Source organism: Syngnathoides biaculeatus, chromosome 9 (assembly GCF_019802595.1).
Source record: "Syngnathoides biaculeatus isolate LvHL_M chromosome 9, ASM1980259v1, whole genome shotgun sequence".
Lineage (NCBI taxonomy): Eukaryota > Metazoa > Chordata > Actinopteri > Syngnathiformes > Syngnathidae > Syngnathoides > Syngnathoides biaculeatus.
Genome location: NC_084648.1, coordinates 9,469,207 through 9,483,691, shown reverse-complemented (window position 1 = coordinate 9,483,691; position 14,485 = coordinate 9,469,207). Strand labels below are relative to the sequence as shown.

Genomic DNA, 14,485 nt, shown 5'->3' with positions numbered 1-14,485 from the left:
CAATAGAAAAATTATATACTGTACTAGGATATCGCTGCAGGAGGCTTTCAAACTGCTCTCTACACAGCCTGAAAGACACTTTAAAGTGCTCTTTGTGGAATTGAAGCTTACGAACTATGACATCCTGTCATGAAAATACTATGCCATGCATCCATTCCCTTTTTTGTTCTACTGCTTGTCTGCAGCTTCCTTTTACAACAACAACAAATACATTTTTCGGAGGTGCGGTCTACTCATCGATGACTATTAGTGGGAAAAGCCCCCTTACTTCCTTGAGTTCGCTACGTCAGCACTTGGGAGTACGTGCAAGTTCGCACATGGATGCAGTCGTCCACACATGCTGCCTCACAGACCTTTCACACTAGTCAGGTTTACGTCATTTCATTTAGTTGGAATCATTCAGATGACGTGATCTATTCCGATCAGGTGTATATATGTGCACTGCATTTAATCTGTACAGCCATGTGACATGCACAGATTGGTGTCAATGTAAACATCACGTCATTTATCAAGACTCAGACTCAAGTCTCAGTAGTTGGGCTTGTTTTAATACTTTTTTAAAACAAGAGCTTGATAGAAACGAGTAGTTACAAACAATATCTTCGTGGTATATAAGCTCTGGTTGGAACCTGCCATATAAGTGCATAAACGAGTAATGTCAATCAAAGCATCCAGACAGAACACAGGCTGGCTATTTTGGGCTGAACCATATACAAGAGTTTGGGATCCATTTAGGAAATGGAATTCCAATCCCTGTCAATCCAAATGCCATTCAATTTTAATTCAGCCTGTTAATTCCAATTAAGGTGTTCATATGGTGGATTTAATTTGGTTTGGGCTTCAACCTTGATTCCAATCGAAACAAGGCGTCATGGAAAATCAGCTGAGCAAGTGCAGTGTGAAAATGTCTTAAGCTAAACCTTTGACCAAATAATGCATAATAAATATAATAGTTTATTGCCATGCAGTATAATTTATTGTTCTTTTTCCATTTAGATCCAGACCTTGAAAAAAAAAAAATCACATTCAATCACTTTACATTGCACAATCGTTCCGCCCTATTTTACAACGGGTGTAAATATTCGAATCAGTCAAAACAGGCTCGTTATTTTCTTTTGTCTGTCATAGTCTGTTATGTGACAGCTCTTATAAGAGGCACAGTAGCAACCAGCGGGGTTGATGTTTCTACAGGGCGGCTCACGGACCGAATCGTAACTTAACAACACGGGCGGCCATCCATCATTCGGCGTGTCCGGGAAACAAGTTGGCCCCAGTTGGGAGTGAGATGTGCTCGAGGTGGGAGGAGGCGACGTGACCCTGCCATCGTGATTTAGCAAACACTAGCCAGCTAGCCTACCCGCAAGTATCCATTCAATTACTGTGTATAATAATAGTAAACGATTCCCATTATTACCACTACTGCAAGCAGGGGTTTACTGTCAATCACCTGTGATCAACAGCGCTTAACCGCTGATAAATAATCATAATAATTACGCGCACTGACAAGCGGTTAGCAAGCGTGCTAACAGCTAACTGCTACGCTAACGCTTGAGTACAAGTCTTGACACTGTCTAGTCACACAAACTGTGCGCAAATTGGAATATAACGATTAAAAATTGGTGACAGCTTGTAAGAAAAATGACCACATCGCCACATGACTTCCATTTGACGAGTGTTTTGTGAGGCTAAGACAGGTAGGGTAACTCACAAGCTCGCTACTTGACAAGTGGCTAATATAAGTCTTACATAATGGGAAAAAGCCCAGCGTGCATTGAATGACAGGCGTGGCGTGTACGTCTGCGCTCCACGTACCTCGACCATCGCCTGCAGCTTGCCGCCGAAAGTGAAGTTCACCAGGTCGGGCTGCAGACAGAGCCCGTAGTTGACAGGGTACACGTCCGTGGGTAGCCGCTCGAAGGGCCTCCTTTTGGCCATGGCTGCTGAACACTGAGCGGCCGCTCTCACCGTCTTCGTATCTACAATGAGTTGCAGGACTCGTATTAGTGCACAGGGGAAGACACTCGGCGTTCGTCGGCCACTGATTCTTTGCACCAGCAGCAGGGAGGACTGCGTGAGCGTGCGGCTCAGGAGGAGCGACATCAACCGGAAGTCTTTCTCTCTCTCTCTCTCTCTCTCTCTCTTTCTCTTTCTCAGCGAGCGAACCTCCTCCTGTCAAAGGCAAAACTTCCGAGGTTCCAATCCGAAGCGACGGCAGGAATACTCCCCCGCCACATCACCCCCCCACCCCCCCCACCCACCGACCGCCTCACTCCCACGATCCCTCCGTCCACCAAACTTCCAAAATACACATAGAGCCAGTGGAAAAAAAAACGCCATTCACCCAAACAAATCTCATGTCAACAATTATTTCAAGACGCAAAGAAACTAAAGTGTGCGCGTCATTATTTGGAATCTGAAAACTCGCTCCGTGACTCTCAAGTGTGAAACACTGGCTCTCTCTGGTGGCTGTATTTTTTTTTTTAAACCAGTGCAGTTCTTTGGTGTCTTAACATTTAATGTCACTGTCGCGTGAAATTATCTTAAAGGTCCCATATTCTGGCTACTTTCTCCTCCTTAGAATAATTCTATAATATGGATTCAGTATAAAAGTGTCAATTTCATTTGAAAAAAATACCTTGGTTTTGTCATTCAAGTGTCCATAAAAGGCCCCTCTGACAGCTACTTGTGTTTGACCCACTTTTGGGTCCGTCCGTCCATCCCTCCATGCATTTTCTTTGTCGCTTATCCTCGCGAGGGTCACAGGGAGTGCTGGAGCCTATCCCAGCTGTCAATGGGCAGAAGGCGGGGTACACCTTGAACTGGTTGCCAGGAAATCGGAGGGCACATCGAGACAAACAGCCGCACTTACAGTCTCACTTAGGGGGAATTTAGAGTTTCCAATTAATGTTGTTTTTGGGATGTGGGAGGAAATCGGAATGCCCGGAGAAAACCCATGCAGGCACGGGAAGAACATGCAAACTCCACACAGGTGGGTTCGGGATTGAATTTGGGACCTCAGAACTGTGAGGTCAATGGCTTTACCAGATGATCCACCGTACTGCCATATTGTGTATATCCATCCATCCATTCTCTTCGCCGCTTATCCTCGCAAGGGTCACAGGGAGTGCTGGAGCCTATCCCAGCTGTCAATGGGCAGGAGGCGGGGTACACCCTGAACTGGTTGCCAGGCAATTGCAGGGCACATTGAGACAAACAGCCGCACTTACAATCTCACTCTGGGGAAATTTAGAGTTTGCAATCAATGTTGTTTTGGGGATGTGGGAGGAAATCGGAATGCCCGGAGAAAACCCACACAGGCACGGGGAGAACGTGTAAACTCCACACAGGCGGGCCCGGAATTGAACTCAGGTCCTCAGAACTGTGAGGCTAACGCTTTACCAGCTGATCCACCGTGCTGCCACTTTTGGCACGGTGCACCAGCACGGTGATGCAACTGGAGGGCAGTGGTTCCAGGTTCAATCTTGGCCCCTGCCTGTGTGGAGTTTGCATGGGTTTGCTCTGGGCACTGAGGTGTGCCCTCACATGCGGGACTTGGAGAACCCAAACAGCTCGGCTGCCCCGTGCCAGCCTGCCAGCAATGAGTTAGTCCTCGGCAACGGCGACACACTCACTAAATCTGCAATTATCAGCCCCTATCTTCAAATATATTTTATGTATTCAGAAACAAATCACTGAAATAACTTCACAAGGTGAGTACAATACATTTAGACTTAATTAGTTTGGAATAAAAAAAATTACCCAGTGTCATATTTGTCAAAATAATAATTCTGACTTGACGGTAATTTTGGATAGCTATTATCTGAATCATGTCAAAAACAAGAAGACACTGTATTTTTGATTGTTTAGAATTATTTCATCTTTTTTTTTTCCAATGCATGAAGTAAATATGTCAAACGGGAACTGGACTAATGATAATGTTTTAACAGTGTTGCAGTCATTAAATCATTCATATACTCACTTAATCCACGGACGTGTTGCTTATTGTGCATGCACGTGTTACGCAGCCTGATATATTACAATATATTCAACACTGCAAGACTGATTAAAAATATATATATTTATAAAATATATATTTATTTCGGTCCTTTCTCAAATGGAATGACATTTGTGACCGTAAAAAATAGTTAATTGAAAAAGCGGCAAAAGGCGGAGTGCATGGGGTGCATGTCTGATGTCACGCCAGTTTTGTCCTCGCACCCTTTGTCTGCACTCGTGCACGCGGCCATGATCACTGTGACGTCACGGTCGCGTGTTCTTTATTGTGCTGGGAGCGCGCACTGGCGTGGACGCGCACGAGACGTCACAGCACCTCGACTTTTTTTGTCCACGCCGGCACTTGCATGCCGTACAACAAACTGAAATAATGAAACACAAGTACAAATACGTTTCGGAAAGATTTGGAGGAATAAATATGGATGAAAAAAAATGGACTCACCAATACAGCTGGTCGGAAGGATAAGAGCATGTAAGAATAATCATCATCATAAGTCTTTATCCTTTGAGATCAGGCAAAATGTTACCCGCATAAAATGAGGATCTACAGTACTTTTCAAATTTTCAAATATTTGAGGTATTTCATTTGAAACCGTGGTTTTAATTTTTTGCGGGGAGGGGATTCTTTTTGTTTTTTTTTTTCCCTTCACTCATAAAGATGTCTCCTGTGTCAAAGTGACGTTAATGTATTTGTTTACAACCAATTGTGTGCATGAGTTTATGTTACTATATCAAACTTCAATAAGGATTTTGCTCCCCGAAATACTTATCGGGTTAAATTTTCAATTTGCCATTTATCAAAAAGAGTGTCGTGGAAAAAAAAACATTTTTGACTATTTTTTTTTTACACAATTATCTGCACATCTACGTGCCACCTCTGGTTTTCATATACTGCATATAAATATAAATATTTTATAACCAATTTTAAAAATATACCGTAAGCTTTATTTTCGATAATATGTGTGTGTCCAAAGGATGCGTTCGAAACTCGTACCGAAATGTTTTTCCAACAGCTTCAGCTCAAATTACAGCAACATGGCGGCCCCCGCAACGAGGATGCTAGTGGCGTTCCAGGGAGCGACATGGAGTACTTTTAAGGTAAAAACGACAGTTTTACTCACCTTTAGAATGTTTTTACCGGACCTTGGGCTGATCGCTCTCACTCCGTTGGACTCGCTGTTGCCAAATTGTGAAATAAAACGAAGTCATTGCTGGAGCTCACATAGCGTTAGCTTTAGCTAGTTGTCCTTACAGCAAGTGGAGGACAACTTTGTGCACATACAGTATATTTAACGGGAAAAATAATGATTACAATATTTACACATATATTGAATAAAACACTGATTGGAGTACCGACATGGTCTTTTTTTGTTTTGCCCACAGTGCATACCAACGTTAGAATGTTTCGTTGCCGCTTATTTATGAGTTATTTAATCTCTCAAACAACAAAGATACACAGATTAACTTTTGTTGTTTGTTGTAAAATGGTAGTACTTGGTTTCTGCATTTTTCTTCCGTGTTCATATATTAATTCTATTCGGAGTTAGTAATTCCTGATCAATTAAACTTACTCGAAGTTCTAGTAAGTTGATCTCCCCTTTTACTTCGTTGGTCCAAGTAACGTTATTCATTTTTTATTCTTAATATTTTTACATTTTTTCCCCCTTTGATTCATTAAGTATCGTGACCCCAGCATGCATAGACACACTAACAGGACACAGAATTGTCTTATACAGACCCTTTCCCCCCTCAAAATTGAATGTACAAGGTGTGTGTAAACACTGCTTTCTTAGATTCAAAGTTACCGCAACAGTCTACCAGAATGTTTTAGAATTTCATGATTCCCTTTGCTGAGGATCTGTATGGATATACAAATTTAATCTCTCAGCAGGACCTGGCCCCTGCACTAACCCCGAGAAGCACCAAAACCGGCTTTGATGCCAATGCCATCACAGTGCTTAAACTATCTAGCTCACTCGCCTGATCTAAACACCATTGAGAATCTTTGGGATGTTTTCAAGAGGAAACTGACAGGCACCAGACCTGAAAACTGACAGCAAGAATCAAGGAAATTTGGGCATTCATAGCTCCCAATGTAACTTTTTGAATGAAATTATGGAAAATTTTCCCATGATTGTGGAATTTTCTCTCCAATTTTCTTGTTAATTGATAACATGATAGGGTTGTTTTATCCATCCACCCTTTTTCTTAGCCACTTATCTTCACAAGGGTTGTGGGGGGTGCTGGACCCAATCCCAGCTGTTAACAGGCAGGAGGCGGACCCAGAACTATACCCAGAACTGGTTGCCAGCCAATCGCAGGGCACATGGAGACAAACAGCCGCACACACCTAGGGGCAATTTAGAGTGTCCAATTAGTATTGCATGTTTTTGGGATGTGGGAGGAAACCGGAGTCGAAGACAAAGAAGAGGAGGAAACCGGATCCAGCGTCAGAAGAAAAAGAGGAATGCACAGAGCCTACAACTGAGTGTAGGGACTTTGAATGTTGGGACTATGACAGGAAAAGCACAGGAGTTGGTTGACATGATGATTAGGAGAAAGGTTGATATTCTGTGCATCCAAGAGAGCAGGTGGAAAGGTAGTAAGGCTAGAAGTTTGGGAGCAGGGTTTAAATTATTCTACCACGGAGTAGATGGGAAGAGAAATGGAGTAGGGGTTATTTTAAAGGAACAGCTGGCTAAGAATGTCTTGGAGGTGAAAAGAGTATCAGATCGCGTGATGAGACTAAAATTTGAAATTGAGGGTGTTATGTATAATGTGGTTAGCGGCTATGCACCACAGGTAGGATGTGACCTAGAGTTGAAAGAGAAATTCTGGAAGGAACTAGATGAAGTAGTTCTGAGCATCCCAGACAGCGAGAGAGTTGTGATTGGTGCAGATTGTAATGGACATATTGGTAAAGGAAACAGGGGCGATGAAGAAGTGATGGGTAAGTACGGCATCCAGGAAAGGAACTTTGAAGGGCAGATGGTGGTGGACTTTGCAAAAAGGATGGAGATGGCTGTAGTGAACACTTATTTCCAGAAGAGGGAGGAACATATAGTGACCTACAAGAGCGGAGGTAGAACCACGCAGGTAGATTATATTTTGTGCAGACGATGTAATCTGAAGGAGGTTACTGACTGTAAAGTAGTGGTAGGGGAGAGTGTAGCTCGACAGCATAGGATGGTAGTATGTAGGATGATTCTGGTGGTGGGTAGGAAGATTAAGAAGACAAAGGTAGAGCAGAGAACCATGTGGTGGAAGCTGAGAAAGGAAGAATGTCGTGCGGCCTTCCGGAAAGAGGTGAGACAGGCTCTCGATGGACAACCGAAGCTCCCGGAAGACTGGACGACGACAGCCAAGGTGATCAGAGAGACAGGCAGGAGAGTACTTGGTGTGTCATCTGGTAGGAAAGGGGAGAAGGAGACTTGGTGGTGGAACCCCAAAATACAGGGAGTCATACAAGGAAAGAGATTAGCGAAGAAGAAGTGGGATACTGAGAGGACTGAGGAGAGGCGAAAGGAGTACATCGAGATGCGACGTAGGGCAAAGGTAGAGGTGGCAAAAGCTAAACAAGAGGCATATGAAGACATGTACACCAGGTTGGACACGAAAGAAGGAGAAAAGGATCTCTACAGGTTGGCCAGACAGAGGGATAGAGATGGGAAGGATGTGCAGCAGGTCAGGGTGATTAAGGATAGAGATGGAAATGTGTTGACTGGTGCCGGTAGTGTACTAAATAGATGGAAAGAATACTTTGAGAAGTTGATGAATGAAGAAAATGAGAGAGAAGGAAGAGTTGAAGAGGCAAGAGTGAAGGACCAGGAAGTGGAAATGATTACTAAGGGGGAAGTCAGAAAGGCACTACAAAGGATGAAAACTGGAAAGGCAGTTGGTCCTGATGACATACCGGTAGAGGTATGGAAGCAATTTGGAGAGATGGCTGTGGAGTTTTTGACCAACTTATTCAACAGAATACTAGCGGGCGAAAAGATGCCTGAAGAATGGCGGAAAAGTTTTCTAGTTCCCATTTTTAAGAACAAAGGGGATGTTCAGAGCTGTGGGAACTATAGAGGAATAAAGTTGATGAGCCACACAATGAAGTTATGGGAAAGAGTAGTGGAGGCTAGACTCAGGACAGAAGTAAGTATCTGCGAGCAACAGTATGGTTTCATGCCTAGAAAGAGTACCACAGATGCATTATTTGCCTTGAGGATGCTCGTGGAAAAGTACAGAGAAGGTCAGAAGGAGCTACATTGCGTCTTTGTGGATCTAGAGAAAGCCTATGACAGAGTACCAAGAGAGGAACTGTGGTACTGCATGCGTAAGTCTGGTGTGGCAGAGAAGTATGTTAAAATAGTACAGGACATGTATGATGGCAGCAGAACAATGGTGAGGTGTGCCTTAGGTGTGACAGAGGAATTTAAGGTGGAGGTGGGACTGCATCAGGGATCAGCTCTGAGCCCCTTCCTGTTTGCAGTGGTAATGGATAGGCTGACAGATGAGGTTAGACTGGAATCCCCTTGGACCATGATGTTCGCAGATGATATTGTCATATGCAGTGAAAGCAGGGAGCATGCAGAGGAACAATTGGAAAGATGGAGACATGCACTGGAAAGGAGAGGAATGAAGATTAGCCGAAGTAAAACAGAATATATGTGCGTGAATGAGAAAAGTGGAGGGGGAAGAGTGAGGCTACAGGGAGAAGAGATAGCGAGGGTCGACGACTTCAAATACTTGGGGTCAACAATACAGAGCAATGGAGAGTGTGGTCAGGAAGTGAAGAAACGGGTCCAAGCAGGTTGGAACAGCTGGCGAAAGGTGTCTGGTGTGTTATGTGACAGAAGAGTGTCTGCTAGGATGAAGGGCAAAGTTTACAAAACAGTGGTGAGGCCGGCCATGATGTACGGATTAGAGACAGTGGCACTGAAGAAACAACAGGAAGCTGAACTGGAGGTGGCAGAAATGAAGATGTTGAGGTTCTCGCTCGGAGTGACCAGGTTGGATAGGATTAGAAATGAGCTCATTAGAGGGACAGCCAAAGCTGGATGTTTTGGAGACAAGATTCGAGAGAGCAGACTTCGATGGTTTGGACATGTTCAGAGGCGTGAGAGTGAGTATATTGGTAGAAGGATGCTGAGGATGGAGCTCCCAGGCAAAAGAGCGAGAGGAAGACCAAAGAGAAGGTTTATGGATGTGGTGAGGGAAGACATGAGGGCAGTTGGGGTTACAGAGGAAGATGCAGGAGATAGGCTAAGATGGCAAAAGATGACACGCTGTGGCGACCCCTAACGGGACAAGCCGAAAGGAAAAGAAGAAGAAGGAGGAAACCGGAGTACCCGGAAAAAACCCACGCAGGCAGGGGGAGAACATGCAACTTCCACACAGGCGGGGCCAGGATTGAGCCAGGGACCTCAGAACTGTGAGGCTCACGCTTTCCAGCTGAGTGCATGTAATGTTAAAAAAAAAAAAGGATAAAATACTTTTTTCTCTCCCAATATTAACAAATCAAAATATATAGCTGTATATAACTTTCATCATCTGTTGTCCTCTGACCAGGCTGCCAAAACAGCAGCAGATGTATGGCGGCACCCTGTCCCGCTTTTAGTGCCTGTGCGGACCAAGAAGCGATACTTCATCCCCCCGGCCGTGGGCCTGAAGGGCAAGCGGGATGTCAACCCCGAGGCCAAGGCCCGAGCAGCTGGCATCGTGTTTCGGCAGGAGTACATGGAGAGACCTATCAACATTGCCTGTACTGGTAATGTGCTTTTCTCTGAACTCTTAAGATGTGTTTGTGTGTGTGTGGTGGTGGCGGCGTTTCCTCACATTCTTTCTGGTCTGTGCGAGCAATGACTACAGCCCAACCCCCCCACACACACCACACACACACACACAAATTTGCGCTTAGCTACTTGGGGAATCACCTATCTATGCGGATAATCTTGGATTTTTATTTATTTGGGGGCGGAGGTCTTCAGGGTCTCACATTAATGCCACTACGTCACAGTGTCAAGTCATCACCTACATGTAGACGGTGGCCCACTCGAGTTAGTGCAGATTTCGAAGTCACTGAAAATGGACCAAAACTGCTTTTTCAATGTCTTTCTTAAATTTTTATCATAACACAAACATCTTGTTCAATCAAGTGTTATGATGACCTCAGGAGAAACCAAACCTGGGACCACCTGACTGGCTTAAATTCAGAATAGGTTCAAGACGATAGCCAAAACTAACTCCGCCAGTGTCAATACGTTCAATAGCCTTACGAATGGCAGATCGGAACAAGGACAGCTGCACAAAGCGAAGCTTCATTTATTTCCAATATTGCGCAGGCAGCATCTGTGTGCTATTGAGGACTTTAGTATGGCATCACTCACCGACCACTACCATGACACTTTACGACACTGTCCTAACACGTGTTGGACTTGTGGGACAATATCCCATAGAGCTGGCATATGGGCGTGTGAACATGCATATTGTGAAAACGTGGTTATCTATGGTGCAATAACCAAAAATGCCTTCACATGAAAATTGTCAAAGCGGGCAAAAGCTTTGTGCAACACAGCCTTGATATTGTGAATTGTTTATGTACAGGTACTTATTTATTTCAAAGATAGTTCAACATTACTCAGAGGTCTAATGATACTGCATACATTCTCATAGCTGAATGGGGAATAATGGCTATTATTGCATCTTATTTGGGGACCATCTCTGCTTCTTATTTCTCTGAATTATCAATAGAGCTCAGTGCTGTCTGCCACAACATGGAACTGCACTGTAGCTTGTCAATTCTAAAATGAGACCTGTTCTGAGTTCTGTAAAAACCTAGTGGAGAAAAAAAAAAACAATACAAATCTTAAATGCAATATACTGAAAGATGAATTGCTATATCGCAGCTTTTCACCGTATGTCTTCTTTAAAGCGTGTAATCCTCTTCTAGCGGGAATCTTTGACCCCTACATCCCCCCCGAGGGCGACGCTCGTCTTTCCTCGATGTCCAAAGAAGGCTTAAAGCAGCGTACCGAGCAGCTGCGACAGAGTGCCTCTTCGCAGCTGGCGTAAGATTGTCTCGCCATTTGTCCTCTCTTGTCACAACTAGGAGAGTCAAATTCTGGGGATTTTCAAAGTTGTAAACTTTCTATGGGTATTAAATGAAATATATATATGAATAAATGGGAGTAAAGTGGAAATTTACCAACCTGGTTGGCTCGTAAAGGGAGACATGAACGCAACTTTCCTGTTTTAAATGAGTACATTGGATCAATAGAATATTTAAAACTTGAAGTTTGACCTGCAAGTGAATATTTTGAAATGTTGGGCTTTTTAACTTATTTTGGTTAAGTGGCTGGTAACAGTAAAATAAAATGATTTATGCTCGCCTATGATAACTTTGTATTAAACTACCAGTTAATTCTGATGAATTCCAATAGAGAGTTTCCAATTTTGGTTACTTCCTAAATTCCCCACATTAACTTCCCTTGAAAATTTCTCGGGAACATTTTTTAGAAATTTTCCAGACGTTTTTCACAGATGGACAAATCGGGACTCACCTCAATTATTTGTCATCCTCGCAGGATACGGAAGATCAAAGAGTATGACTCTGCGTTCTCCTCCAAAGATTTTGCTGAACAAGCCCAGGAAATCTTCATCGAGGCTCACAACGCACTGTGCATGTACGTAATCACACTAGAACCTCTTAATGCTGGTCACAGCCTTCTCGGGATGCTCTATATTTGCTGTCTTAAAACTTTGACCAACTGTACAAGTAGTGTTTCAACCTGCCTAATGGTCTTGTAAGTGTAAAAAGAAGTTAACCCAAGATTGGGCAAGTTATGATCCAAGGGCCGCATCTGGCCTGCTCCTTTCCTTCAATGAGAATGCTCCTTCTTTGTCCCCTTCCATCCCCCAAAAAGGCAAAGAAAAAGCTTAACTTATCGGTGAAAATAAAACTAAAACGTTTTTGGGACTTGTCTTCTCCAGATTTAACAAAGAGAAGCTTCACTCATTGGTGACGGAGCGATGTTACCCGGTAAGTTCTCCTTAACTCCTCCTACAAAACCAAATACCATTATGCAGCTGGTGTCCGTGGCAGGAGATGACGCGGGGCAACCGGTACAAGACTCTGCGCTGGCGCTATGTGGAGTCGCTGGAGCCGCCCCGCGTGGTACACGCCCGCAGCCCCGACATGGTTTCTAAGGGCAACCTGTACGGCCAGGTGACGGTCCGCATGCATTCTAAACAGGTGAGATCCTCATGCCGGCTCAACTATCGAGATCGCACACCTGACGTCACCGTTTTCACGGCGCCATATTGCCGGTCAAAAAGAGCTGCTCGACAGTGTGGGGGACATTGAACCGGAGCAGAATATTGACAATGCCAAAGACTTGTTGTGCGTTTGGTTGTTACAACAGACAAGACAGATATTCAAAGAGCTCATTCTATAGAATATCATCTGAAAAGACGAAAAAAGATCGATGGATTTTGGCAGTTAAATGTGATGAATGGTACCCAATGAAATACAAATGACTGTCTAGCGATCACTTCATTTCAGGGAGGAATTATTATTCTCAGTCTCAAATTCCCAAGAAGTATTTAGAATGCCAATTTGGCTCATTTGAGAACAATGCGTTAAAAAAAAAGACGTTTTTTTTAATTTTATTTTTTAATATGCATTGTTCTCAAATCAGTCCAATGCGTATTCAAAAAAGAAAATAAACCTTTGGTCACACAGGTTTACGTAGGTTAAGATGTGGCCGCAACATGCGTCCGTGTACGGGGGCTGAAGCCTATCCCAGCGTTTTTTCTTTTTTTTTCTTTTTTTTTTCTTTGTTTTGTTTTTTAAATACGCATTGGACTTATTTGAGAACAATGCATATTTTAAAAAAAAAAAAAAACATCTGTCACGGAGAGGTTTACCAAAGTGTAACGTGTGGCCGCAACACGCTTCCTCGTTCACAAGCCGTCAACCCGTCGTCTTTTTTTTCCCCAATCATAGTTAATGAATGCGAGTTTGTGTAAAACCAGGGACATTTATTTAATTATTGGTATTTGTATTGAAAAAAAATCTGAGTGGCTCCATCACTATGTGGGATTTATTTTTGATTGAGAACAGATGCAGCAACGAAGTATTTGAATGGGTCCAGACTTTTATACGTTTTCAAACTTTTCTGTGTAAATCTCGACGACTTATTCACCAGATACATGTGTAGATCCAGTTGTCCAAGACAAGCGGAAGCAGGTTCAGAGTCCAAATTTTATCGGCGAAAACATCAACTTCGGCATTAAATATGGGTCCTCTATGCCAAGTGTCTCATTTTTCCACATAGCTTCGTTTATTATCACCTTCTAAATGTTTAACGATATCGGACAAAACTTTGGGCGTCATGCTAGAAGACATATTTTCGCGTCGTCTCCAACCGACTTAGCATTGAGAAATGCTTTGCTTGACTGGCAGTATGGCCAGCCACGTGACTTAGGTGACGTAGGTGCACGAACTCTATATTAGGGCTGTGACTACATTTTTGCATGGAGCATTTTAGGAAGGGGACAGGAAGTGAAACTGCCTTCAACAACATAAGTCTTTAAAAATACTTCCAATTATGTAATCAAATGTTTTAAAATAAGGTAATATAATGTGAACCCACACCTTCTGAATACATTTATTGAATTACAAGTCTTAACATTTGATGGAAGAGGCCTTAAAATGTTTTGTATTAGATCCAGATATTGGTAGGGCAAACTACCATCTGTACAGTTCCATTGATGCTGTCGTCCCGTAGACTCTGGCCATCTATGACCGGTTCGGACGGTTGATGCTGGGCAGCGAAGAGCAGCCCAAAGATGTTTTGGAGTATTTGGTCATGGAGCGGCATCTTGTGAACCCCTACGGACGCTGGCGACTCCACGGGAAGATTGTGCCGTCCTGGGCCCCCGCCAAGGATCCCATAATTAAAGTAAGCAATAATAGGAATCGGGTAAATATCAGTTAATCTTTCAGGGCACTTTCGAGGTTAACTTTTTTTCTTTATTTTGTTTTTTTTCCCCCTCAGACTGTTATGATTCCTGGTCCCGACCTAAAGCCTAGTGAAGAATTTGACGCCCTCAACTACCAAGTTCCCAAAGCGGAGGCAGTGCAGTGGTCAAAATGAGCCTCCAGGCGGTGCTGCTGCATCTTCCAGTAACTGTAGTATGTGTTAAAATTACCAGACTTGTAATTCTTGAGTCCACTTCTGGAGCACTTTTTGGTTGTCAAAATATGTTTTTCCCAAATTAGACTCAGCTGTCTTTTTTTTTTGTCTGTTTTAATAATTCAAATTGAGGTGTCAAAAAAAAAAGCAAATAAAATTGATGTTCAGAAGTTGTAAGGACAATTTCTTTGACTACTCACTGCGTGATGCAAGATAAGGAAAATGTCCCTGTTTGGCTATGGTTTTAGTGGGGGTTGTGGTGTGGACCTCATTAATACGTA

The 14,485-nt window shown here is 43.3% G+C and overlaps 2 protein-coding genes across 3 annotated transcripts in view; one reads left to right on the top strand and one right to left on the bottom strand.

Annotated features, from left to right (window-relative positions):
* npepps (aminopeptidase puromycin sensitive) overlaps nucleotides 1-2,221 on the bottom strand; it is a 30,348-nt gene extending 28,127 nt beyond the window's left edge. Inside the window, exon 1 of the mRNA XM_061829364.1 lies at nucleotides 1,813-2,221. Coding sequence (XP_061685348.1) covers nucleotides 1,813-2,100 — 288 coding nt within the window. The 5' untranslated portion in view covers nucleotides 2,101-2,221. The remainder of the gene's footprint in view (nucleotides 1-1,812) is intronic.
* Nucleotides 1,178-14,374, top strand: mrpl45 (mitochondrial ribosomal protein L45). Of its 2 annotated transcripts, none has more exons than XM_061829366.1 (9): nucleotides 1,178-1,296; nucleotides 5,028-5,112; nucleotides 9,577-9,775; nucleotides 10,958-11,075; nucleotides 11,592-11,690; nucleotides 11,998-12,046; nucleotides 12,110-12,259; nucleotides 13,797-13,970; nucleotides 14,067-14,374. In XM_061829366.1, the coding sequence occupies exons 1-9, from the start codon at nucleotides 1,286-1,288 to the stop codon at nucleotides 14,163-14,165; spliced, it is 984 nt and encodes a 327-aa protein (XP_061685350.1). In that variant the 5' UTR covers nucleotides 1,178-1,285; the 3' UTR covers nucleotides 14,166-14,374. The 2 variants fall into 2 exon arrangements, with proteins under 2 accessions (XP_061685350.1, XP_061685349.1); XM_061829365.1 differs by lacking the exon at nucleotides 1,178-1,296 and adding an exon at nucleotides 4,291-4,486.
* The last annotated feature ends 111 nt before the right edge of the window (nucleotides 14,375-14,485 follow it).